This window comes from Scyliorhinus torazame, chromosome 13 (genome assembly GCF_047496885.1).
Source record: "Scyliorhinus torazame isolate Kashiwa2021f chromosome 13, sScyTor2.1, whole genome shotgun sequence".
Taxonomy (NCBI): domain Eukaryota; kingdom Metazoa; phylum Chordata; class Chondrichthyes; order Carcharhiniformes; family Scyliorhinidae; genus Scyliorhinus; species Scyliorhinus torazame.
The window spans coordinates 196,864,820-196,891,321 of NC_092719.1; the positions used below are offsets into that span (position 1 = coordinate 196,864,820).

Genomic DNA, 26,502 nt, shown 5'->3' on the forward strand with positions numbered 1-26,502 from the left:
GGCAGTCTACTCGTATCACTGTGTAATTACCATAGTCCCACAGGCTGCTTTCCCCTTTGACTGGTGGTGATCACCCAACCTCAGGCAAAGGGCCTGTCCAGGAATTGAACTCATGCTGTTGGCCTTGCTCTGCATCACAAACCAGCTGTCCATCCAACTGAGCTAAACCAGCCCCATGGGTGGCTCAGGGGCCTGATGGCTTTCCGGCAGAGTTCTAGAAGGCGTTTGCAACGGAATTGGCACCGCATTTGTTGGGGATGTTTAGGGAGGCATTGGAGACGAGGGAGCTGCCAAAGACCTTGATGCAGGTGTCGATCACATTAATCCCGATGAAGGGGAAGGATCCATTGGAACGTGGGTCACATAGGCCCATTTCGTTGTTAAACCCTGACCTGAAGTTGCTGGCTAAGTTGGTGACAGGAAGGACGGAGGGATGTGTTCCAGGGATGGTGGTGGAGGACCCAACCAGTTTTGTAAAGGGCAGGCAGCTATCCAGTAATATCAGCAGGCTTTGAAATGTAGTTAAGACGCCATCAGTGGGGCGGGTGCCGGAGATTATTGTTTCTATCAATACAATAAAGGCTTTTGATTGGGTGGAGTGGAGGTATTTGTTTGAAATCTTGGTTAGGTTTGGGTTTGGCCCAAAGTTCGTGGTATGGGTGCATCTGTTGTATGTTTTGGGCTGCACAGAGGTACGAGACAGGGGTGTCCGTTGTTGTTGTTGCAGTTCAAGCTAGCGATTGAGCCTTTGGAGATGGCCCTTCGGGGGTCAGTAGAGTGACAAGGGATTGTGAGGAGGGGGGGGGGGGGGGCACCAGGTGTCATTGTATGTTGACGATCTGTTGTTGTTTGTGTCGGATCTGCTGGAGAGTATAAGGAGGATAATGGGAATAATGGAGAGGTTTGGGACCTTCTCTGGGTGTGAATGCGGCAGGGCTGGGAACCAACTTGGGGATGTTGCCATTTAAGGTAGCTAGGGAAAGGTTCAGGTACTCGGGGATTCAGGTGACGAGGGAATGGGCTACGATGCACAAGTGGTTGGTGGAGGAGGTAAGGGGGAATTTAAAGAGATGGGACACATTACACCTGACACTGGCAGGGAGGGTGCAGATAGTGAAAATAAATGTGCTGCTAAGGTTCCTGTTTGTTTTCCAGACCCTCTCGATCTTTCTCCCGAAGGCCTTCTTTTGCAAACTGGTGATCTCAGAGGGGGGGGGGGGGGGGGGGGGAGAGAGAGAGAGAGAGAGAGAGAGAGAGAGAGAGAGAGAGAGAGAGAGAGAGATGGATGGGAAGTGGAGGGAGGGTGAGGGACATGTATCTGGAAGGGCAGTTTGCAGGATTAGACGAGGTGCAGGAGAGGTTTGAGTTGTTGAAGGGGAGTGAATTTAGGTATATGCAGGTGCGGGACTTTTCAAGAAAGGAGGGGAGGACGTTTCCCAGGTTGCCGGAGTATACCCTATTGGACCATCTGCTGCTCCCGGACGAGTCGACAGAGGGTAGGGTTGGGGATATATCTGGGTGTTTGCGGGAGCGAGGTGCTCAAGTGATGAGGATAAAGTGCAAGTGAGAGGAGGAGTTGGGGGGGGGGAAATATACTGGGGTTTGTGGCGTGAGGAAATGTTCAGGGTGAATTCAACCTCGTCCTGCATGCGGATGAGCTTGATTCAGTTCAGCGTGATGCACAGGGTGCATATGACTCGGGCGAGGATGAGTGGGTTCCACGGGGTGGCTGACGAGCGCAGGAAGTGCGGGTGAGGGCTGACGAATCACCGACACACATTCTGGGGTTGTGAGAAGTGGGACAGATACTGGGAAGTGGTGTTCGGGACGTTGTCCAAAACTGTGGGGCTGGAGGTCCGGCCGGACCCAATGGTGGCAGTCTTTGGGGTAGCGGAAATGCTGGAACAGGCGGAGGGGAAGGGGGCCGATGTTGTGGCCTTTGCCTCTCTAATTGCCCGGGAAGTATCCTGTTGAACTGGAGGTCGGATACGCCACCAGAGGTGGCGGCGTGGCTATGGGACCTCTATGACTGGGGCCTGGTATGCGATTCCCCACCTTTGCCGTGTATACATGGCAGGGAGCTTGCAGGATTCGATCGGAATCCCGGTGTCGGGTTGCTACTTTGAGTGGGTGGCCGGATACTGAGGTCCAACGGTTGATTCCCTCCCCCACACAATGCATATTCTCCCCCCTCCCCTCCACCTACCACTGGCAGTAGGTGGTAGGTGGCACTGGGAATAACAGGTCAGCCCCCGAGGCATACACACATGAGGATTATCTGAACCCCCTCCCCATCAGAGACCCTCATCAGTCTCCCCATCAGAGACCACTGCCTGTAAGCTGAACACGAGTCCAGGCAGTAGGTTGAAAATTCGCTGCAGTTTCACTTACCCTTTCCTAACATCTGCTGCCTAGATAGAAGTGTTCAAAGCAGTAGCTGTTAAAGTGTCAGAGGCTTCCTCGAAAGCCCAGTACACATCAAAAGCTTTCAAATCCATTGATGGCCTTTGAAATGCAGATCATCCATTCAATTTCACACTGCCATTGCATTAGCCAGTAATTGACAGCTTTATTACTCCAGAGATAACTGCTTGGTGAATTGTTTATTGATCATTTCCTTCATGTTTGAATGTATCTCAGTTACCCTGCTTTACTGCTAACCACAATTTTTATAAACACACGTGCTATGATTGACAGTTTCTCACCACATCAAAAGCAGCTAAGTCCTTTGACTTTCAGTCTTTCATAGCAGGAAGCTAATGGGGGTGGCTCAGTTGGGGTCTTTTGCCGGAGTCTGGTGGGGGTGGAGTATAATGGGAGGTCTCTGTTCAGGGTCTAATGGGGGGGTGATGGGGGCTCTCTGTTGGGGGTCTCATCTTATAGGTGGAGCTGGTGGCCACCTTGGGCAGGCCTCACTTCTAGGAACTTGGCAGAAGGAGGGTATAATCCATCGTGGTGGAAATGGCAGATTTAGAATCATAGAATCGTAGAATTTACAGGGCAGAAGGAGGCCATTCGGCCCATCGAGTCTGCACCAGCCCTTACAAAGACACCACCCTACTCAGGCCCACGTTCTACCCTATCCCCGTAACCCAGTAACCCCCACTTAACCTTTTTGGACACTAAGAGCAATTTAGCATGGCCAATCCTGCACATCTTTGGACTCCGCACAGAAAGTGACCCAGCCGGGACCCTGGAGCTGTGAAGCAACTGTGCTAACCACTATGCTACCGTGCTTCCCATTTGAGATGGAGGAGGGGGATGAGAGACCCCTGATCAGACTAGTCACTTGGAACGCTCGGGCTTTGGGGGGGCCTGGTGAAACAATTGGGAGTTTTTTCTCATCTGAAGAGGTGCTTCTTCAGGAGTCCCACCTCCAGGTAAGGTTCAGACTAGGCTCTGAAAGGATTGGGTGAGCCAGGTGTTTCACTCAGGCTTTGCTAGCAGGACCCGGGAGTTGGCAATTTTAGTTAACAAAAGGGTCCGTTTTCTTACAGGAAGGGTTGTGGCAGATCTGGGAGGTAGACATGCTATCGACACGGGGAAGGTAAGTTAGCGGTGTTGGTGAATATGCACGCTCCAAACTGGAACGATGTAATATTCATGAGGAGACTGTTGGCCGCAATGCCAGATGTGGACAGGCATCAGTTCATTCTGGGAGGCGACTTCAATTGTATCTTGAACCTGAAACTGGACAGGTCTAAGCCAAAGTCATTGGCCCGTATTGGGTGTGGCAAAGGTGTTGTTGGTTGGCATTTATGGAGGAGATTGGGGGTGGGCGGGGCAGATCCATGGCGGTTTATGCATCTTGGGGAGAAGGAATTTTCTTTTTTCTCCCCAGTACAAAATGAATATTCGAGGCTAGATTTTTTTATGGTGCGAAGGTCTCTTCTGCCCGGGGGAGGAAAGCTGAGTACTTGCCGTTAGTTATCTCAGACAAATGCTGGCCTTCTCAGCAATGCCCATATCCTGTGAATTAATTGACTTTGTGCTGTTTTAGTTTTTTAAAGGTTCTGTCTTTCCTTTGTAGCCACCTGAGTTGGCCACTTCCCGACTTAAAATGAAGAACCGCAAAGGCTGAAGGGAAATTCAGCCAACACAGGCAAAAACTAGCAGGTGCAGGTTTACTGTGTATTAGACTCTGCAGAAACCCAGACAGCATCGATACAAGCAGCCATCTGCATAGTAATGTAGCAGCCATCTACATAGTAATGAGCGATCCCCGGGAACAATCAAAACATTTTGAGGTAAACAAGGCCAAGCCAGACTCCTCGGCGCCAGCAGGAGCCAACACAAAAGAGGTTAACGGACACTTAAAGACCGCCCAACGATCAGGGAACAGCTCCAGTATTGGAGAAGTCGAACCAAGCGATTGGAATGAAGTCCAATCACTTGAAACCAGGTACGGGGTCCGCCCCGAAGGGCGGGAAGCCCCTGGGGACTATAAAGTAAAGGATAATCTGATTGCTGTGGCCTCCATGGAATATTAACTTCCTTGGTAACGGGGGTGGGGCTTACCCTTAACCAGGGAGGCCCTGACTAATATGTAAACCCTGACCTGGATGCAGGTTGAGGAAGAAAACCCTTCGGGGAGTGGAGAGTGTGATTGTGTTCATTGTTTTCTACTTGCTGTTTCATGTGTGCTACTCTCCAGTTTTATATATATACATATTTAAATTATCCCATCCTTAAAGTTACAAAGTGAGCGGCGCAGTAGCACCGTGGCTAGCACAGTTGCTTCACAGCTCCAGGGTCCCAGGTTCGATTCCCAGCTTGGGTCACTGTCTGTGCGGAATCTGTACATTCTCCCCGTGTGTGCATGGGTTTCCTCTGGGTGCTCCGGTTTCCTCCCACAGTCCAAAGATGTGCAGGTTAGGAGGATTGGCCATGATAAATTGCCTTTAGGTGGGGTTGCTGAGTTACGGGGATAGGGTGGAGGTGTGGGCTTAAGTAGGGTGCTCTTTCCAAAAGCTGGTGCAGACTCAATGGGCCGAATGGCCTCCTTCTGCACTATAAATTCTATGATTCTATGAAAGCCAATGCACAGAGTGGACAGGGCAAACCCTTAATCCATCTCATTGCTTGCTCCGAAAACTATTTCAAATTCAAACTGAAGCCAATTCATATTCTCCACGGGCAGCACGGTGGCGCAGTGGTTAGCACTGCTGCCTCACGGTGCCGAGGTCCCAGGTTCGATCCCGGCTCTGGGTCACTGTCCGTGCGGAGTTTGCACATTCTCCCCGTGTTTGCGTGGGTTTCGCCCCCACAACCCAAAAGATGTGCAGTGTAGGTGGATTGGCCACGCTAAATTGGCACTTAATTGGAAAAAATGAATTGGGTACTCTAAATTTATTTTAAAAATTCATATTCTCCACAAGAGAGACAAACAAGATTCAAGCTGACAAGAAAAAGTATTGCACCTCATCTTGAGCTTGATCTGATGCTTGATCTTAGCCAAAAGGCCAAGAAGCGATCTCCAGTTATATTTTGCTCCAACTTGGTATATTGTTTTCACTTGATGGCAAAATAATACTTCATGTGGCTTTCAATGGACTGAAAGAAGCTCAAACCAAAGAAATACAAATCCCTTCCTCTCATTCTCCAACATATACCTCACCTCTCCGTTTGTGTTAATAACCTTAAACCTTCAACTCTACTGATCCCCTGAGCGGCACGGTGGTGCAGTGGTTAGCACTGCTGCTTCATGGTGCCGAGGTCCCAGGTTCGATCCTGGCTCCGGGTCACTGTCCGTGTGGAGTTTGCATATTCTCCCCCTGTCTGCGTGGGTCTCACCCCCACATCCCAAAGGTGTGCAGGGCAGGTGGATTGGCCATGCTAAGTTGCCCCTTAATTGGAAAAAAAAAGAATTGGGTACTCCCAAAAAAAATTTGTGCCATTTCAAGAGGGCTATTTGTTAATATTTCCCCAAGTGCTGTTCTTTTCTCATTATGAAAGCTTGGCTGAGTTTCAAAAGCCGCAATTATCTCAGCAAGGGATTTTGAGTTCACAGTTTGATTGACAGTTTAAAGAGGGTATTAAAGGATTAACTGTCCATGGAAGTCTGATAAGAAGTGCATTTGTTTTTATAAGAGATTAACCACTTGACATTTAAAAGCTTTAAATGGATTTCATGAATGAGAGTTTTTTCCCACTATCAGATATATATGTGAGAACTGATTTACATTGTAAATGCTGTTTTTACATCTTCACATGGCTCCCAATGTCTACTTATAGTAGATACTGGGTGAGTAACTTGGCGGTGGCCTAGGGGGTGGCATGAATTTGTATGGAAGGTACGTGGGAGCATGAGGGGTGACGGGGTGTGAGAGAGCCTAATAGTTGGTAAAATACCTGAGATGATGGGACTAGACCCCTGCCTCACATTTGGTAATTCTTGGACAAGCCCTCTCCCAACTCTACTGGGACTAATAACTGCTACCTGTGAGGTGATTGGCCCATAATTGTCTTTTTTGTAGGGCAAGCCATATCTAGGGGCCTGACAAGCACGGGCAATTTTCTCTGAATATGTACAGAGGCTTGAGGGCCTATTTTTGACCCAGACTAATATCTATACCTTCGAACTGCACCTGTAGCTGAATCAGACATGAAAAGTAGCTGTTATATTTACATTGAACAACAGACAAGGAATGATGGTGGAATTGTATTCCAATACACTGATCACTGTGTATCACCGGGGCAGAATTTTAAAGACGTCAGGATAAATTGAAAATTCAAACAGGTTAAATGTAAATTGAGAAAGTACACGCACAGGTGCACACAAACACATCTGAAGAAATTCCTTAAGTGGGATTGTAACTTGCCAGCGCTCTATGGAAAACATTCTCCACTTGTGTGCCGAGCAGTGGATCACTGGGGTCTTCGTTTTCCTAATCTTCCCTACTTTCACATAGAATGTTCTTGGATCATGTTTTCTTGTCTCCCCTAACAGAATGGTGAATGACCTGTAGACAGATTGAATTTTGACCTTATACTTTTTTGTCAACTTCCCAGATGGCAAATTTTTATAGCCATGAATAGTCACTTGGATGGCTGGAACCTGGGTGTCTACCTCTTCTTCCATCTCCTGTCATAAAACATTGAAATGAATGTCTTAGGTGGCTTACATACCACTTATTGATCTGGAACATTCAGGGGAACTGGCACTTTTGGAATTATGTCATCAGATAAGCATCACAATGCTATTTGTTCCTTGACATCAAGGAAACATTTGACTAGGTGCAGCATCAAGGAGCCCCCCTACCAGTCAGTGGAAATAAGGGGGAAACTCTCCACTGATTGGAGTCATAACTCGCACTGATTGGAATCATAACTAGCACTGATTGGAGTCATAACTAGCACAAAGGAAGATGGTTGTGGTTGACGGATGTCCACCACCTCAGTCGCAGGACATCGCTGCAGGAGTTCCTCAGGGGGCTCGGCCCAACCATATTCAGCTGCTTCATCTAGTCTAACCATCTCCCCAACTGGAGAAGCCAAATAATGATTGTGGCTACAAGGGCAGGTCAAAGGTTGGGATTCCGTGGTGAGTAATCCACCTCCTGACTCCTCAAAGCCTGCCCACAATCTACAAGATGATGGAAGACTTACCTGTATAAGTGAGGCTCCAATAACACTCGAGAAGCTTGACACCATCCAGAACAATGCATCCCGCATGATTGGCACCCCATCTGCCACCCTAATTAAACATTCACTCCATCCACCATTAACGCACAGTAGCAGCAGTGTGTACCATCTACAAGATGCACTACTGTAACTCACCAAGGCTCCTTCGACAACCTAGGACAAAGACAGTAGATGCATAGGAAAACCACCACTTCCATTCCGTCACTCACCATCCTGACTTGAAACGATATCTCCATTCTTTCACTGTTGCTGGATCAAAATCCTGGAATTTCCTTGATTACAGTACTGTGGGTGTACCTACCCCACAGGGTCTACAGAAGTTCTTAAAAAATTAAGAGTTTATGTACACGGCAGCAGTTTGGGTTTCAGACAAACAATGTCTCCTGCGTGGCCAGAATTCTAACATTCCTGTTTTAAAGATAGAGGTTTGAATGTGTCAGGTTTCCCACATGGACAAAGATATTGATCAAAAATTAGATACTTATGTGGTTTTTAAAAAAAAAAAGTTTTTATTCTCCATTTTCACATTTTCCTTCAAAACTTACACCCCACCCACAGACAGTAAATGGTAACAAATACAAAACCAATCCCCTTAACAATAACAAAGATCCCATCTTCCCACCACCCCAAACAACGGCCCACCTGTCAATATATGCATCCAATAAAACAAACCCTCCCACGGTGGAAACAAAAAACAAAGGAGAAAAAGAAAAAGGAGTCCGGGACCGCCCATGGTCACCATTGACCTATAGAGTCCACTCTCCCTTCCCCCCCTACACTCAACGCCATCCAACCTCTGAAAGAGTACCGTACAGGATACCCAAGAGTTGTAAACCACCCCCCCGCCCAACTCTCCAACTCCTCCCGTCCACTGCCTCCTGTAAAACTCCTCCCCCCAACCTCGGTTCCTTCCCCCCAACTTTCCACCCCGGCTAGACCACTCGGACCCTGTTCTGCCAGGCTCCGATGGCCGCAGCCCCTCCCCCCACCTCACTCCCGTTCACTGGCCGGCTTAAACCGGCCAGCGTGGAGGCCCCCACCCGGATCCCTTTCCCCCTTGCCCGGCCCTAGGAAAGCCCAGAAATCCCCTTTCAGCACACAAACCCCGCATATCCACCTACACCCCAAAGAGCCCTCATTTCGAGTGAAAGTCCCATCACTTCCCTTGTCCAAATATATACAACATTGGCTCCTTTAGCCCCTACACCCGCACGCAGTGAAACAGAAAAGAAGAAAATACAGTCATGAGGTTACATCGGCACATGGCCATTTCTCAATTTCTCAGTTCTGCCACAGTCCTTCTGCCTTCGCAAACTCCTCCGCTGCTTCCGCAGTTCCAAAATAAAATTCCTTGAGCTTGTAAGTCACCCTCAGCTTCGCTGGATATACAATGCCGCACTGCACCTTGCTAATGTACAGTGCCCTCTTCACCCGGTTGAAGGCAGCCCGCCTCCTCACCATCTCCACCGTAAAGTCCTGGTATACACGGATACCAGCTCCAGCCCACTGCACCACCCGCTTCTGCTTGGCCCAGCACAGGACCTTCTCCTTCGCACTGTACCTACGGAAGCACAGAGTAACTGCCCTTGGCGGCTCACTCGCCTTTGTTACAGGCCTCCACGACCGGTGAGCCCGATCCCAATAGTTTTGCCAGCATCGCGGCAAAATACTCGGTCGGCCTCGGTCCTTCAACTCCTTCGGGCAGCCCCACAATCCTCAAATTCTGTCGCCTGGATCTGTTTTCCAGCCCGTCCATTTTTCCTCGCAGATCCTTGTTAATCTCCATCACCTTCCGCATCTCCTTCCCCATCGAGGTAAGTTGATCACCGTGCTGCAATAATGTCTCCTCCACTTCCTTCAGCACCTCCCCTTTCTCCCGCACCTCCGCTACTGCACTCGCCACCGTCGTCGTCACTGGGGAAATCGCCTCCTCCACCAGCACACCTCCCTCATCTCCTTCCTCATTGTCTCCATGTATTTTGTAAACTGCCTTTCGAATTCCGCAGCCATCACCTTAGTTATTTCTTCAGCCGTAAGCAATGCGGCCTCCCCTGGTGCTCCAGCCTCCATTTTCCTTGGTGACCCCGTGGTGACCTTTCCACTCCCCGACGGACCTTCAGCTGTTTTTTGTACGGCCGTTTATTTGCTCACCCTCGACATTTTTCTTTACTGTGCCTTCACTGTGCCTCCTCTGTGCCTTCTCCCTGCTTTTGCCACCTCCGTGGACCCTGGGACCCTTAAAGCCCCGGAAATGCCGTTCCCGAACGGGAGCCCTCCATTGTGCGGCTGCCTCCCGCCCGCCGTCACCGGAAGCTACAGATACTTATGTGTTGAAAAAGATGGGAAGGGAAGAATCGTCTTTTCACTAACAGTTTAAGTTCATTTTGTTTGTCAGTCAGTTTGGGTCATGGGGTTTGGAGTTAATCCGCAAACATAGCATTGGTGTCCACAAAACTCAGTTTGAACTAACACAAAATGTAACAAAGTGTGATTGCACCTTTGTTGCCTTAGACTGGCCCATCTGCAGGAAATTCTTTCACTGCTGCATTTCTACAACCCATTTCACAAGATCAAAGCCAATGATCACCAATTAAATATACCTTATCGTCCTGTGTGTCATGATATTCAGATAAACATCATGGTTCAAACACACACACACACTGATGGACAGATCAACGGACCAATCAACACACACGCAACATCACAGCCAATCACAAGCAAGGGCACACGCACTATAAAAGGGGGAACACCACAGTTCCCGCTCATTCCAGCAGGAGACAGCTCAGGGCACAGAGCTCACAGCAAGCCACTCAGCCATTCACCATGTGCTGAGTGCCTCTCCAAGATAGTGTAAGGCTGGGTCCACAGGTTAAAGGGTAATGAACGAACCACAGTAACAAGTTTACAGATGTTGTTATTGATAGTAATAAAACAGAGTTGTACCATCTGCAAACGTGTTGGTTCGTCTGTGTAGCAGAGCACCCAACACGACATAGTACCAGGATTGGAACCCAGCAACTGTAAGACCTACCTACACATCTTCAGGAATCCACCACCCTGCACCATGGACACCATCAGCCCGCTGCAGCCGCTCCAAATCGCTGGAAACCTCGGCGTCAACTGGAAGCTGTTTAAACAGCACTTCCAGTTCTTCCTGGAAGCCACAGAAAGGGAGAATGCTTCGGACACCAGGAAAATCGCCCTCCTCCTCCCCACAGCAGGGCAACACGCCATCCACATCTACAACTCTCTGGTGTTCGCGGAAGGTGAGGGCAAGATGAAGTACAAGACGGTCCTTCTTAAACTCGAGCAACACTTCAGCGTCAAGGTAAATGAGAGCTTCGAGAGGTACCTCTTCCAGCAGCGCCTGCAGGGTAAGGATGAGCCATTTCAATCTTTCCTGACACACCTCCGTATTCTCGCGCAGTCCAGCGGTTACGAGGCCACCTCCGATTCCATGATTCGGGACCAGATAGTTTTTAGGGTCACCTCGGGCACCCTACGCCAGCAGCTCCTCAAAATTAAAAGCCTCACCCTAGCCACCCCACCGCCATCGAAGCCTGCGTCCTCTATGAAAATGCGACCAGCCGCTACTCCCAATATCATGTGGCCGAATCGGCACGGCAGGGATCCTACACGGCCGAATCGGCAAGGCAGGGGTCCTACGAGGCCGAGCGGGTCCAGGCGATTGAATTACTCCGGCCCACGGCCCGGACGAGGGCAGCCATTTCGCGCGCTTTCCGCGGCCTCCCGCGCTTGTACGCGCCAAAAGAGACGTTGACGCAGAGGGACGTGACGCGCAGGCGCGCTCTACGCAGGACCGAACTGCGCATGCGCGATGGCGCAACGAACGCCATGACGACACGACGTGTGGCAACTGTGGATCTGCACATTTAAAGCAGCAATGTCCAACAAAGAACCGACAATGCCTCCGCTGTGGCAAGATGGGCCACTACGCTGCCTGCTGTCGAGCAGCTCAACCTGCCAACGCTCCCAATTCCGCCAGCCTCGCAGGGACGTGCGGACCATTCATACCCTGTCATACCCTGATGATATACAGACCGGTGATACAGACGACCGGGAAGCCTTCCGTGTTGCGGTCAATGACAGGAACCGGATGTCCCCAAGCAGGACCGACCAGCCGATGCCAGTGAACAGTGTCAATCCGGGTGATGAATGGTGTGCCACTCTAACGGTCAACCGATCACCAATCACATTCCATGTAGACACTGGTGCCTCCTCCAACCTAATAGCATGGTCAGCCTTCTACGCCTTGAAGGTCAGACCACCGATTCGGCCATCCCGTTGTAAGATGGTCGACTACAACGGGAACGTTATCCCGGCAATGGGATCCTGCCAGCTCCAGGTGACACACAATGCATACACAGCATCACTGTCCTTTGAGATAGTTGGATCATCAAAGGACGCCCTGCTAGGCGCACAGGCGTGCAAGGTTCTCCACCTCGTTCAGCGGGTACACGCTCTGTCTCCAGAAGGCACGTCAGACTTCCCGGATGCAGACTTTAGGGCACAGCTCCACTCGCTCCTCGCCCACAACCAGGAGGCATTCGAGGGCATGGGCACACTGCCCTACACTTACAGAATACGGCTCAAACCGGACGCCACCCCGGTCATTCACGCACCTCGTAGAGTCCCAGCACCACTCAGGGACCGCCTCAAGCAGCAGCTGCAGTATCTCCAGGACCAAGGAGTGCTATCCCGGGTCATGGAGCTCACGCCATGGGTCAGCTCCATGGTGTGCGTTAAAAAGCCCTCTGGCGAACTTCAAATCTGCATTGACCCGAAAGACCTGAACAACAACATCACGAGGGAACACTACCCCACACCCAGGATATTTTGGCCCGGGCTAAAATTTTTACAAAGCTTGATGCCTCGAAGGGATTTTGGCAGATTCAACTGGATCAGTCCAGCAGGAAGCTGTGCACCTTCAACACTCCTTTCAGCAGGTACTGCTACAATAGGATGCCGTTTGGCATCATCTCGGCATCCGAGGTATTTCACAGAATCATGGAACAGAGGATGGAGGGCATCGAAGGGGTGCGTGTCTATGTTGACGACGTCATCATCTGGTCCACCACACCACAGGAGCACATCAGTCGTCTCCAGCGTGTCTTTGCTCGGATACGAGAACATGGCCTGCGCCTCAACTGAGCCAAGTGTTCTTTTGGCCAAACTGAGCTAAAGTTTCTGGGGGACCACATATCCCGGAGTGTGTCCGGATGCAGGCAAAGTGAGCGCCATTACAGCCATGCCGCAGCCGGCAGACAAGAAAGCAGTGCTACGCTTTCTCGGGATGGTCAACTTCCTGGGGAAGTTCATTCCCAACCTTGCCTCCCACACAACGGCTCTTCGCCACCTAGTGAAGAAGACCATGGAGTTCCAGTGGCTGCCCGCACACCAGAAAGAATGGGAAGAGCTCAAAATTAAGCTCACCACAGCCCCGGTATTGCAATTCTTTGACACCTCTCGAGATACGAAGATCTCGACTGATGCCAGCCAGTCCGGCATTGGGGCGGTACTCCTGCAACGGGATGACACTGCATCATGGGCCCCGGTCGCCTATGCCTCGCGGGCCATAACCCCCACAGAACAGCGCTATGCGCAGATCGAGAAGGAGTGCCTGGGTTTGTTAACCGGCATAGATAAGTTCCACGACTACGTGTACGGTCTCCCTCAGTTCACCGTGGAAACCGACCATCGCCCCCTGGTCAGCATCATACAAAAGGACCTGAATGAGATGACCCCTCGCCTCCAGCACATTCTGCTCAAGCTCCGGAGGTATGACTTCCAACTGGTCTACACCCCAGGAAAGGACCTCATCATCGCGGATGCCCTATCCAGAGCAGTGAACAGACCGCCCGATTCGGAGGGGTTCGTCTGTCAGGTCGAAGCGCATGTGGCCTTCACATCGGCCAATCTGCCAGCTAATGATGCAAGTCTGGCCCGTATTCGCCGGGAGACTGCGGCTGACCCCCTTCTACAATGTGTGATGCGCCACATGACGGGAGGGTGGCTCAAAGGACAGTGCCCACAATTCTACAATGTCCGGGACGACTTGGCCGTAATTGACGATGTCCTCCTAAAGTTGGACCGGATTGTGATTCCACACAGCATGCACAGGCTGGTCCTCGAACAACTACACAAAGGTCATCTCGAGGTTGAGAAGTGCAGGCGGAGGGCCCGAGAAGCTGTGTACAGGCCGGGCATCAGCGAAGACATCGCCAACATGGTGCTCAACTGCCCCACCTGCCAAAGGTTTCAGCCGGCGCAGCCCCCAGAGATGCTTCAGCCCCATGAGTTGGTGACGTCCCCCTGGGTGAAGGTGGGTGTGGACCTTTTTCATGCGCTTGGCAGGGACTACGTCATCATCATAGATTACTTTTCGAATTATCCAGAGGTCATACGCCTGCACGATTTGACATCGTCCGCTGTCATCAGGTCATGCAAAGAGACCTTCACTCGCCATGGCAGTCCGCTTACTGTCATGTCGGACAATGGCCCCTGTTTTGCCAAGAATGGTCTTCTTTTGCTCCTTCGTATGGCTTCACACACGTGACGTCCAGCCCTCTGCACCCCCAGTCCAATGGCAAGGCGGAAAAGGGCGTTCATATCATCAAGCGGCTCCTCTGCAAGGCTGCTGATGCCGGGTCTGAATTCTGTTTAGCCCTGCTGGCCTATCGCTCGGCTCCACTGGCCTCTCACCAGCCCAGCTGTTGATGGGTCGCGCCCTCAGGACCACTGTGCCATCCAGTCTTGTTGACGCCATGACGTCACGACGTGCGGCAACTGTGGATCCGCACATTTAAAGCGGCAATGTCCAGAAAAGAATCAACAATGCCTCCGCTGTGGCAAGATGGGCCACTACGCTGCCTGCTGTCAAGCAGCTCAACCTGCCAACGCTCCCCAATTCCGCCAGCCTCGCAGGGACATGCGGGCCATTCAGCCTCCATACACCGAGTCATACCCTGACGATGTACAGACCGGTGATACCGACGACTGGGAAGCCTTCCGCGTCGCGGTCATTGACAGGAACCGGATGTCCCCAAGCAGGACCCACCAGCCGATGCCAGTGAACAGCGTTAATCCGGGTGATGAATGGTGTGCCACCCTAATGGCCAACCCAAATTCGTCGCCCACCTACTAGGCTGGACATATGAGCCTGTTTGAACATTGGACTCACTAAAGTGTTATGCCACAATGTTAATATGTTTCTCTTTTTGTCGTTACAGGAGTTCGTTTTTGATGTTTGATGATTACACTTGTTTTGTTTATGGTACAACCTCGTTGCTATGTTGCACCTGACACCTTCCTATGTATATAGTTTAGCCTCATGTACATGTTGTAGATATTGCACACACACATTCAGCTGCACTCAGTACACATCTATATTTATTACCATATAGGCACATATTCTTGTAAAAAAAGGGGGATGTCATGATATTCAGATAAACATCATGGTGCAAACACACATACACACTGATGGACAGATCAACGGACCAATCAACACACACGCAACATCACAGCCAATCACAAGCAAGAGCACACGCACTATAAAAGGGGGAACACCACAGTTCCCGCTCATTCCAGCAGGAGACAGCTCAGGGCACAGAGATCACAGCAAGCCACTCAGACATACACCATGTGCTGAGTGCCTCTCTGAGATAGTGTAAGGGCTGGGTCCACAGGTTAAAGGGTAAAGAACGAACCACAGCCACAAGTTTACAGATGTTGTTATTGATAGTAATAAAACAGAGTTGTACCATCTGCAACCGTGTTGGTTTGTCTGTATAGCGAAACACCCAACACGACATAACCTTCCCAAAAGTAGGCAGGGGACTAGTGGACAGGCTGGGGGCTCCGATTAGAGCGGAGGAGGTATTGGGGGGCCTAATACCCAGTAGAGTTTTACAAGTTCTCAGAGATAGTGGGACCGGTCCTGACAAGGGTTTTTAATGAGGCAAGGGACAGAGGAACCCTGCCGCCGCTGATGTCGCAAGCCACCATCTCGTGATATTGAAGCGGGACAAGGACACGGAATCCTGCGGGTCATACAGGCCAATCTCCCTGATCAATGTTGTTGCCAAGGTCCTGGCAATTAGAATTGAGGACTGCGTACCGGAGGTGATTGGGGACGATCAGACAGGGTTTGTGAAAGGCAGGCAGCTGACAGCTAACTTGAGAAGATTGCTTAATGTGATCATGATGCCCCCGATGGGCAAGGAGGTGGAGGGAGTGGTGGCAATGGACGCTGAGAAGGCCTTCGACCGGGTGGAGTGGGGCTATTTGTGGGAGGTGCTTGGACGGTTTGGGTTCGGGGAGGGACTGGTTAATTGGGTCAGACTATTGTACCAGGCCCCAAAAGCTAGCGTTAGGACGAACAGGATAATGTCAGATTATTTCAGACTACATCGCGGGACGAGACAGGGGTGCCCACTCTCCCCGTTGCTGTTCGCGCTGGCCATAGAGCTGTTGGCGATGGCGTTGGGAGCTGCAAAGGGGTGGAAAGGAATGAGTAGGGGGGGTGGAACATAGGGTCTCTCTCTATGCGGCCGACCTGCTCGTGTACGTGTCGGACCCACTGGCCGGGATGGAAAATATACTGGAAACATTGAGGAAGTTCAGCCGGTTCTCAGGGTACAAATTAAATATGGCCAAGAGTGAGATGTTTGTGGTGCAGGCAAGGAGCCAGGAGAATAGACTGAAGGAGCTGCCATTTAGGCTGGTGGAGGAAAGTTTCCGGTACTTGGGGATACAGGTGGCACGAGACTGGGGCAGGCTGCATAAGTTAAATTTGACGAGAGTGGTGGAACAAATGAAGAGGGAGTTTCGGAGATGGGATGCACTCCCGCTGTCACTGGCGGCGAGGGTGCAGACTGTAAAGATGACAATCCTCCCGAGATTTCTGTTCATCTTCCAGTGCCTCCCGATCTTTATCCCACGGTCGTTCTTCAAAAGGACTGGCAAAATCATCATGAGCTTTATCTGGGCGGGAAAATCCCCGCGGGTGAAGAAGGCGATGCTTGAAAGAAGCCGCACGAGGGGGGACTGGCATTGCCGAGTCTGATCAACTACTACTGGGTGGCTAACATAGCTATGATAAGGAAGTGGATGGTAGATATGGGGTCTATCTGGGAGCGAGTGGAGGCGGCTTCGTGAAGGGGCACCAGTTTGGCAGCCCTGGTCCTGTCTGTCATGATATTCAAACACACACATCATGATAGACAGACCAACAGACAAATTAGCACACATAACACGACAGCCAATCACAGACAAGGACAGAGACAGTATAAGACAAGGAACACGACACCTGGTGGCCAGTCCACCTAGAGACCAGGACAAGGACAGGACCTGATTAACAACACACTCAGGGAGTCACCACGTGCAGAGTATCAAGACAAATCTGTAAATAGCAAGTTGGAATAAAACAGCGTTGTACCAATTGCAACCGTGTTGGATCATCTGTACCTCAGAGCACCCAACACCACATGGTACCAAGTGAGTGGATCGATACCTGCCGGCAAATCTGCCATCCTGAGCCATGGACGTCAACAACAAACCGCAGCCGTTGCAAGTCGCTGGGAACCTGGGCACCAACTGGAAGCTCTTCAAGCAGCGATTTGAACTGTACATGCGAGCCAACGAAAAATAGGGTGCCTCGGACGAAACAAAGATTGCCATGCTCCTCACTACCGCAGGTCAGCACGCCATCGATATATACAACTCCTTGGTGTTCGCGGAAGGCGAGAACCAATCCAAATATGACACGGTCCTCCTCAAGCTCGACCTGCACTTCAACGTTGAGGTAAATGAAAGCTTTGAGAGGTATATCTTTCAGCAACGCCTGCAAGGTAAGGATGAGCTCTTTCAACCCTTTCTGACGCACCTCCGCATACTCGCGCAGTCCTGCGGTTACGGTAACACCTCAGAGTCCATGATCCGGAACCAGATCGTTTTTGGCGTTGCCTCCAGTGGCCTACGCCAGCAGCTTCTTAAAATTAAAGGCCTGACCTTAACATCTGCGGTGGAAGCCTGTGTCCTCCATGAAAATGCGACCAGCCGCTTTGTCCAATTCCAGGAGACCGAATCGGCACGGAGGGGGTCCCTAGCGAGCGAATTGCCAAGCCAGGCTGCCCACGAGGCCGAACGCATCCAGGCAATCGAGTACCTTCCGGTCCGCAGCCCGGACGAGGGCGGCCGTTTCGCGCGCTTTTCGAGGTCTCCCGCGCTTGTGCGCGCCAAAACCAACGGCAACATCGAGAGACGCACTGCGCAGACGCGCCCGATGCAAGACCGAACTGAGCATGCGCAGTGGCGTAATGAACGCCGTGACGTCATGACGTGCGGCAACTGTGGAGCTGCACATTTAAAAGGGCAATGTCCTAAAAAAAAACGACAATGCCTACGCTGTGGCAAGATGGGCCACTACGCTGCCTACTGTCGAGCGGTTCAACCGATGGATCCTACACATCTCCGACAACCTCGCAGACACGTGAGGACCATCCAGCCCACACATCAGGACATCCAACCCAACGACACAGATGACCAAGATGCCTTCCGGGTTGAGGTCATTGATGTGAACCGCGTCAACACCATTAATCCGGCCGATGAATGGAGTGCCACCCTGACATCCGCCAACCTCATAGCGCATTCAGCATTCCATGTCATGAAGGTCAAACCACCTATCCAGCCATCCCGGTGCAAGATGGTCGACTACAACGGGAACGTTATCCCGGCCATGGGATCCTGCCAGCTCCAGGTGACACACAAAACGCACACAGCCATACTCTCGTTTGAAATAGTTGGCTCATCGAAGGATTCCTTGCAGGGCGCACAGGCGTGTAAGGCTCTCCACCTTGTACAGCGAATTCTGTCTCTCTCTCCAGACGACACATCTGACTTCCCGGATGCTGAGTTCAACGCAAATCTACAATCGCTCCTCGCTCACAACCAGGAGGCATTTGAAGGCATGGGAACACTGCCATACACATACAAAATTCGCCTCAAACCGGACACCATCCCGGTCGTTCACGCACCTCGCAGGGTTCCTGCGCCACTTAAAGACCGCCTCAAGCTGCAGCTGCAGGATCTCCAGGACCAAGGGGTCCTATCCAGGGTCACGGAGCCCACGCCATGGGTCAGCTCCATGGTGTGTGTCAAGAAGCCCTCTGGCGAGCTCCGCATCTGTATAGACCCGAAAGACCTCAATAATAATATTATGAGGGAACATTATCCTATACCTAAATGGGAGGAAATCACCAGTGAAATGGCCCAAGCCAAGATATTCACTAAACTGGATGCTTCTAAAGGATTTTGGCAGATCCAACTGGACCCGTCCAGCCGAAAGCTATGCACCTTTAACACCCCTTTCGGCAGATTCTGCTATAACCGGATGCCATTTGGCATCATCTCGGCATCCGAGGTCTTCCACAGAATCACGGAGCAGATGATGGAAGGCATCGAAGGGGTGCGCGTATATGTGGACGATGTCATCATCTGGTCCACCACACCGCAGGAGCACATTCATCGTCTCCAACGCGTTTTTGCCCGCATACGGGAAAATGGCCTGCGCCTCAACCGAGCCAAGTGTGCTTTTGGCCAGATCGAATTGAAGTTCCTGGGGGACCACATCTCCCGGTCAGGGGTCCGTCCGGATGCAGACAAGGTGAGCGCCATCACAGCCATGCCGCGGCCGGCCGACAAGAAGGCTGTACTACGATTCCTGGGCATGGTCAACTTCCTCGGGAAATTCATTCCCAACCTTGCCTCCCACACAACGGCTCTGCGCCATCTCGTAAAAAAATCCACAGACTTCCAGTGGCAACATACACACCAGCTGGAATGGGAGAAGCTCAAACACAAACTTGCCACGGCACCAGTGTTGGCGTTCTTCGACACGTCTCGTCCCACCAAAATCTCAACTGATGCCAGCCAATCCGGCATTGGAGCAGTGCTCCTACAGAGGGATGACACGTCGTCATGGGCCCCGGTTGCCTATGCATCAAGGGCTATGACCCCCACAGAGCAGCGCTACGCGCAAATCGAAAAAGAATGCCTGGGCTTGCTAACTGGTTTGGACAAGTTCCACGATTATGTATATGGTCTTCCACGATTCACGGTCGAAACTGACCACCGCCCCCTGGTCAACATAATAAACAAGGACCTGAACGACATGACCCCTCGCCTCCAGCCCATCCTACTTAAACTCAGGAGGTATGATTTTCAGCTGATCTACACTCCAGGGAAGGACCTCATCGTGGCGGATGCCCTATCCCGAGCAGTGAGTACACCACCAGATGCGGAGGGGTTCGTATGTCAAGTCGAGGCACAAGTGGCCTTGACAGCGGCAAATCTGCTGGTTTACGACTCCAGTCTGGCCCGCATACGCAGAGAGACAGCGGCCGACCCCCTTTTACAGCGAGTGATGCGCCACATGACAGAAGGTTGGCTCAAAGGGCAGTGCCCGCAGTTCTATAATATACAGGATGACCTAGCCACCATTGATGGGATCCTTCTGAAGCTAGACAGGATCGTCATTCCGCACAGTATGCGACAGCTGGTTCTCAATCAAATGCACAAAGGCCACTTGGGGGTCGAGAAGTGCAGACGGAGGGCCCGAGAGGCGGTATACTGGCCGGGCATCAGTGACGATATTGCCAACATGGTGATCAACTGTACAACCTGCCAAAGGTTTCAGCCGGCGCAACCTCCTGAGACGCTTCTGCCCCATGAGCTGGTGACGTCCCCCTGGGCGAAGGTGGGTGTCGACCTATTTGACGCACTTGGCATGGACTATGTTGTCATCATCGACTACTTCTCCAATTACCCAGAAGTCATACGCATACACGATCTGACGTCGTCTGCGGTCATCAGGGCCTGCAAAGACACCTTTGCTCGCCACGGCATTCCGATGACTGTCATGTCGGACAATGGGCCCTGTTTTGCCAGCCATGAATGGTCGTCCTTTGCCGCCTCATATGGCTTCACACACGTGACGTCCAGCCTCTGCATCCCCAGTCCAATGGAAAGGCGGAGAAGGGCGTTCACATTGCCAAGCGGCTCCTCTGCAAGGCTGCTGCTGCCGGATCGGACTTTCACCTCGCCCTGCTGGCCTATCGCTCGGCCCCGCTAGCCACGGGTCTCTCGCCAGCACAGCTGCTGATGGGTCGCACCCTCAGAACAACTGTGCCTTCCATCCTGGCACCAACAACAGACCATGCTACGGTACTGCATAAAATGCAACTGCAGCGTGATCGCCAGAAGAGTTCGTACGACACAAGGGCAACGGATCTTCCCCCCCTGGCCCCTGGAGACAAAGTCCGCATTCATCTACCAGATGGTGGCTGGTCAGCACCTGCTGAAGTTCTCCGACGCGTGGCTCCCCGCTCATTCCTAGTACGCATGCCGGATGAATCCGTGCGTAGGCGCAATCAGCGAGCCCTTCGCCTCCTTCGACGCTCGCAACGGAACAGTACACAGACGCCGGGTCCTCCACTGGTTCCTGATAGTGACTTCGTGGAGCTGCCACAGACCATGCCCCTTCCATCGCCACCCGTGGCCAGGCTCGCACCTCAGCCGGTGGTTCTTGACTCACCCTTGAGGCGGTCAACCCGAATTCGTCGCACATCTACTAGACTGGACTTATGAGACTGTTCACTCGTCAAAGTTTAGCAACTATTGTATTGTAACATGTTACTGTTTTATCATTCCAGATCTCGTTTGACCGGACCACACTTCAAAGTTTTTTTTCTTGTTTTGTTATGGTACAACCTCGTTAGCATGACACACCCGACATCGCCCATGTATATAGTTACGACACATGTACATGCTGTAAATATCACGCACACACACTTTTAGCTGCACTCAGGACACATTCATATTTATAACCACCTAGGCACATAATCTTGTAAAAAAAGGGGGGATGTCATGATATTCAAACACACACATCATGATAGACAGACCAACAGACAAATTAGCACACATAACACGACAGCCAATCACAGACAAGGACAGAGACAGTATAAAACAAGGAACACGACACCTGGTGGCCAGTCCATCTAGAGACTAGGACAAGGACAGGACCTGATTAACAACACACTCAGGGAGTCACCACGTGCAGAGTATCAAGACAAATCTGTAAATAGCAAGTTGGAATAAAACAGCGTTGTACCAATTGCAACCGTGTTGGTTCATCTGTACCTCAGAGCACCCAACACCACACTGTCGACGGCCAGGTACTCCACCAGTCCGGTAGTGGGGGCGGCCCTGCGGATATGGGGTCAGTGGAGGAGGCATGTAGGGGAGGTGGGTGCGTCTGTCTGGGTTCCAATATGTGATAACCATCAATTCGCCCCCAGGAACATGGATGGAGGGTTTCGAACATGGCGGCGGGCGGGGGTGGGGAGGGTGGGCGATATGTTCCTGGAGGGGAGCTTTGCGAGTTTGAGGGCTTGGAGGAGAAATTTGGGCTGGTAAGGGGAAATGACTTTAGGTACTTATAGATGCGGGACTTTGGATGTAGACAGGTCCCATCCTTGCCACGCCTCCCGCCAATAGGGATCCAGGACAGAATAGTCTCTGGAGGAGAAGGAGGAGAGGGTAGAGCCTCGGATATCTACAAGGTGCTCATGAAGGGGGAAGAGTCCCAGACGGAGGATTGGAGTAGAGTAGGAGGGATAAATAGGCAGATAGTGTCTAGGGGAGAGTAATTGATAGTGCATCAATTTATTAAACAGAGCTATTACAGCGATGGAACTACGCATCAAGCCAGATCTCCTGCAGCTGCACCCGCAAGCAGCCAACGCCACGTTGGCCTTCGACCACTGGCTAGCCGGTTTCGAAAGCTACCTCGGACCAGCGATTGAACAACCCTCAGACGCACAGAAGCTCCAGATCCTGTACTCACTGGTGACCTCCGAGATTTTTCCCCTTATCCGGGATGCGCCCACTTACCCTGAAGCTAAGGAGCTTCTGAAAGGACACTATATCCGGCCGATCAACGAACTCTATGCCAGGCACCTCCTGTCCACGAGGCAGCAACTCCGCGGTGAGTCATTAGACGATTTCTGGCGTGCTCTGCACATCCTGGCGAGGATTGCCAGGCAGTTTCGGCCACTGAACATACAGAATTCTTAATCAGGGACGCTTTTGTTACGGGCATGGGGTCAGCGTACATCCGCCAGCGCCTATTAGAAGGGGGGTACGCCTGACCTCGCAGTGACCAGGCAACTCGCGAACTCGCTAACGGTAGCCTCCCATAACGTACAGTCGTACGCCCCTGACCGCACAGCGCCCTCGTGGACATCGTGGGCCCCACCAGCGGCCGCCCCCAGCCAACCCCAAGCCTGCGCCACGTGGCAGCCAGCCAACCCCGGGGGTCCCAAATGCTATTTATGCAGGCAAGCAAATCACCCCTGGCAGCGCTGCCCGGAGCGGAGTGCAATCTGCAAGACCTGCAGGAAGAAGGGACATTTTACTGCTGTGTGCCAGGTCCGGTCGATCACTGCTGTATCTAGGCCCAGTGTTCCTGCACCATGTGCGACCCGTGGGGGCTGCCATTTTCATCCCCGCAGACCACGTGCGGCCCGTGGGCGCTGCCATCGTCCTCCCAGCAGACCACGAGCGGCCCGTGGGCAGCGCCATCTTTAACGCCACCCGCCATGTGTGCCCTGTGGGGTACACGACCCTTCGGCGCCATTTTGGATGGCGCCTCAAGACCCCTGCTCATCGGGTACTTCATCTGGCCGTTCATCGCCTGCCACCGCCGCCGACCAGCCTGGGGCCTACCAACACCAGCCGCAACCCGCCTCCATCACGCTCGACCAGTCCCGGCCACACAACCTCGCAACCGCGACGATGACGGTGAAAGTCGATGGCCACAAGACATCTTGCCTTCTTGACTGCGGGAGCACGGAGAGCTTCATTCACCCCGCTACGATAAGGCGCTGCTCCCTCGCGGTACACCCTGTTACCCAGAGAATCTCCCTGGCCTCCGGATCTCATTCCGTGGAAATCCGCCACCCTCACCGTCCAGGGCGTAGAGTTCAGCTACTTCCGGCTCTACGTCCTCCCCAACCTTTGCGCTGCCCTGTTACTCGGCCTGGACTTCCAGTGCAACCTCCAAAGTCTAACTCTAAAATTCGGCGAACCCGTACCACCCTTCACCGTTTGCGGCCTCACGACCCTTAAGGTCGACCCACCTTCCCTGTTTGAAAACCTCACCCCGGATTGCAAACCCGTCACCACCAGGAGCAGGCGGTACAGTGCCCAGGACAGGATCTTCATCAGGTCGAAGGTCCAGCGGCTGCTGCAGGAAGGCATTATCGAGGCCAGCAACAGCCCCTGGAGAGCCCAAGTGGTAGTAGTAAAGTCTGGGGAGAAACACAGGGTGGTCATTGACTATAGTCAGACCATCAATCGGTACACGCAGCTCGACGCGTACCCTCTCCCACGCATATCTGATATGGTCAATCAGATTGCACAGTACCGGGTCTTCTCAACAGTGGACCTGAAATCTGCCTACCACCAGCTCCCCATCTGCAAGGCGGACCGCCAATACACTGCGTTCGAAGCAGACAGCTGCCTTTACCACTTCCTTAGGGTTCCTTTCGGCGTCACTAACGGGGTCTCGGTCTTCCAACGTGAGATGGACCGAATGGTTGACCGGTACGGACTGCAGGCCACCTTCCCATACCTAGATAACGTCACCATCTGCGGCCACGACCAGCAGGACCACGACGCTAACCTCTTCAAATTTCTCCACACCGCTAAACTCCTTAATCTCACATACAATAAGCAGAAGTGCGTGTTCCGCACCAACCGCTTAGCCATCCTTGGCTATGTTGTTGAAAATGGAATTCTACGGCCCGACTGCGACCGCATGCGCCCCCTCATGGAACTCCCCCTTCCCCACTGCCCCAAGGCCCTGAAATGATGCATGGGGTTTTTCTCCTATTATGCCCAGTGGGTCCCTAACTATGCGGACAAGGCCCGCCCACTCATTCAGTCCACAGTTTTTCCCCTGATGGCTGAGGCCCGCCAGGCCTTTAACCGCATCAAGGCAGACATCGCCAAGGCCACGATGCATGCGGTCGACGAGACTCTCCCCTTTCAGGTCGAGAGCGATGCATCGGACGTCGCTCTGGCCTCCACACTCAACCAGGCAGGCTGACCCGTGGCATTCTTTTCCCGCACCCTCCATCCCTCCGAAATTCGGCACTCCTCTGTCGAAAAGGAGGCCCAAGTCATCGTGGAAGCTGTGCGGCATTGGAGGCATTACCTGGCCGGCAGGAGATTCACTCTCCTCACTGACCAACAGTTGGTAGCCTTCATGTTTAATAATACACAGCGGGGCAAGATCAAAAATGATAAAATCTTAAGGTGGAGGATCGAGCTCTCCACCTACAATTACGAGATTTTGTATCGCCCCGGTAAGCTCAGCGAGCCCCCCGATGCCCTATCCCGAGGTACATGTGCCAGCGCACAAGTGGACCGACTCCGGGCCCTACACGATGGTCTCTGTCGCCCAGGGGTCACCCAGTTCTTTCACTTCATAAAGGCCCGCAACCTGCCCTACTCCATTGCGGAGGTCAGGGCTGTCACCAGAGACTGCCAGGTCTGCGCGGAGCGCAAACCGCACTTCTACCGGCCAGACCGAGCGCACCTGGTGAAGGCCTCCCACCCCTTTTAACGCCTGAGCATGGACTTCAAAGGGCCCCTCCCTCCACTGCCCGAAACACGTACTTCCTGAACGTGGGCGATGAATACTCCCGATTCCCCTTCGCCATCCCATGCCCTGATATGACGTCTGCCACGGTCATTAAAGCCTTCAACACCATCTTCACTCTGTTCGATTTCCCCGTTTACGTCCAGAGCGACCGGGGATCCTCCTTTATGAGTGATGAGCTGCGTCAGTTCCTGCTCGGCAAAGGCATTGCCTCGAGCAGGATGACAAAGAACAACAAAGAACAAAGAAATGTACAGCACAGGAACAGGCCCTTCGGCCCTCCAAGCCCGTGCCGACCATGCTGCCCGACTAAACTACAATCTTCTACACTTCCTGGGTCCGTATCCTTCTATTCCCATCCTATTCATATATTTGTCAAGGTGCCCTTAAATGTCCCTATCGTCCCTGCTTCCACTACCTCCTCTGGTAGCGAGTTCCAGGCACCCACTACCCTCTGCGTAAAAAACTTGCCTCGTACATCTACTCTAAACCTTGCCCCTCTCACCTTAAACCTATGCCCCCTAGTAATTGACCCCTCTACCCTGGGGAAAAGCCTCTGACTATCCACTCTGTCTATGCCCCTCATAATTTTATGTACCTCTATCAGGTTTCCACCTCCTTCATTCCAGTGAGAACAAACCGAGTTTATTCAATCGCTCCTCATAGCTAATGCCCTCCATACCAGGCAACATTCTGGTAAATCTCTTCTGCACCCTCTCTAAAGCCTCCACATCCTTCTGGTAGTGTGGCGACCAGAATTGAACACTATACTCCAAGTGTGGCCTAACTAAGGTTCTATACAGCTGCAACATGACTTGCCAATTCTTATACTCAATGCCCCGGCCAATGAAGGCAAGCATGCCGTATGCCTTCTTGACTACCTTCTCCACCTGTGTTGCCCCTTTCAATGACCTGTGGACCTGTACTCCTAGATCTCTTTGACTTTCAATACTCTTGAGGGTTCTACCATTCACCGTATATTCCCTACCTGCATTAGACCTTCCAAAATGCATTACCTCACATTTGTCCGGATTAAACTCCATGTTATAACCTGCCTACTGACGATTGGCTGGGGACTAATGATTATCCCACAATCCTATGGGAGTATGAACTTC

General features: G+C 52.0%; 1 protein-coding gene across 3 annotated transcripts in view; it reads right to left on the reverse strand.

Moving 5' to 3' along the window:
* Positions 1-26,502, reverse strand: part of LOC140388498 (uncharacterized) — a 67,984-nt gene that overhangs the window by 6,834 nt on the left and 34,648 nt on the right. The window contains exon 1 of one of the 3 annotated variants that reach the window (XR_011934203.1): positions 6,822-7,111. The exons of 1 other annotated variant lie outside the window; for it this stretch is intronic. Coding sequence is in view for 1 of the 2 variants with exons in the window: in XM_072472787.1 (XP_072328888.1) it covers positions 6,770-7,081 (312 nt within the window). In the remaining variant the exon portion in view is untranslated. Of the gene's footprint in view, positions 1-6,769; positions 7,112-26,502 lie in introns of those variants that run through there. One more of the 3 variants, XM_072472787.1, reaches the window with a different exon arrangement.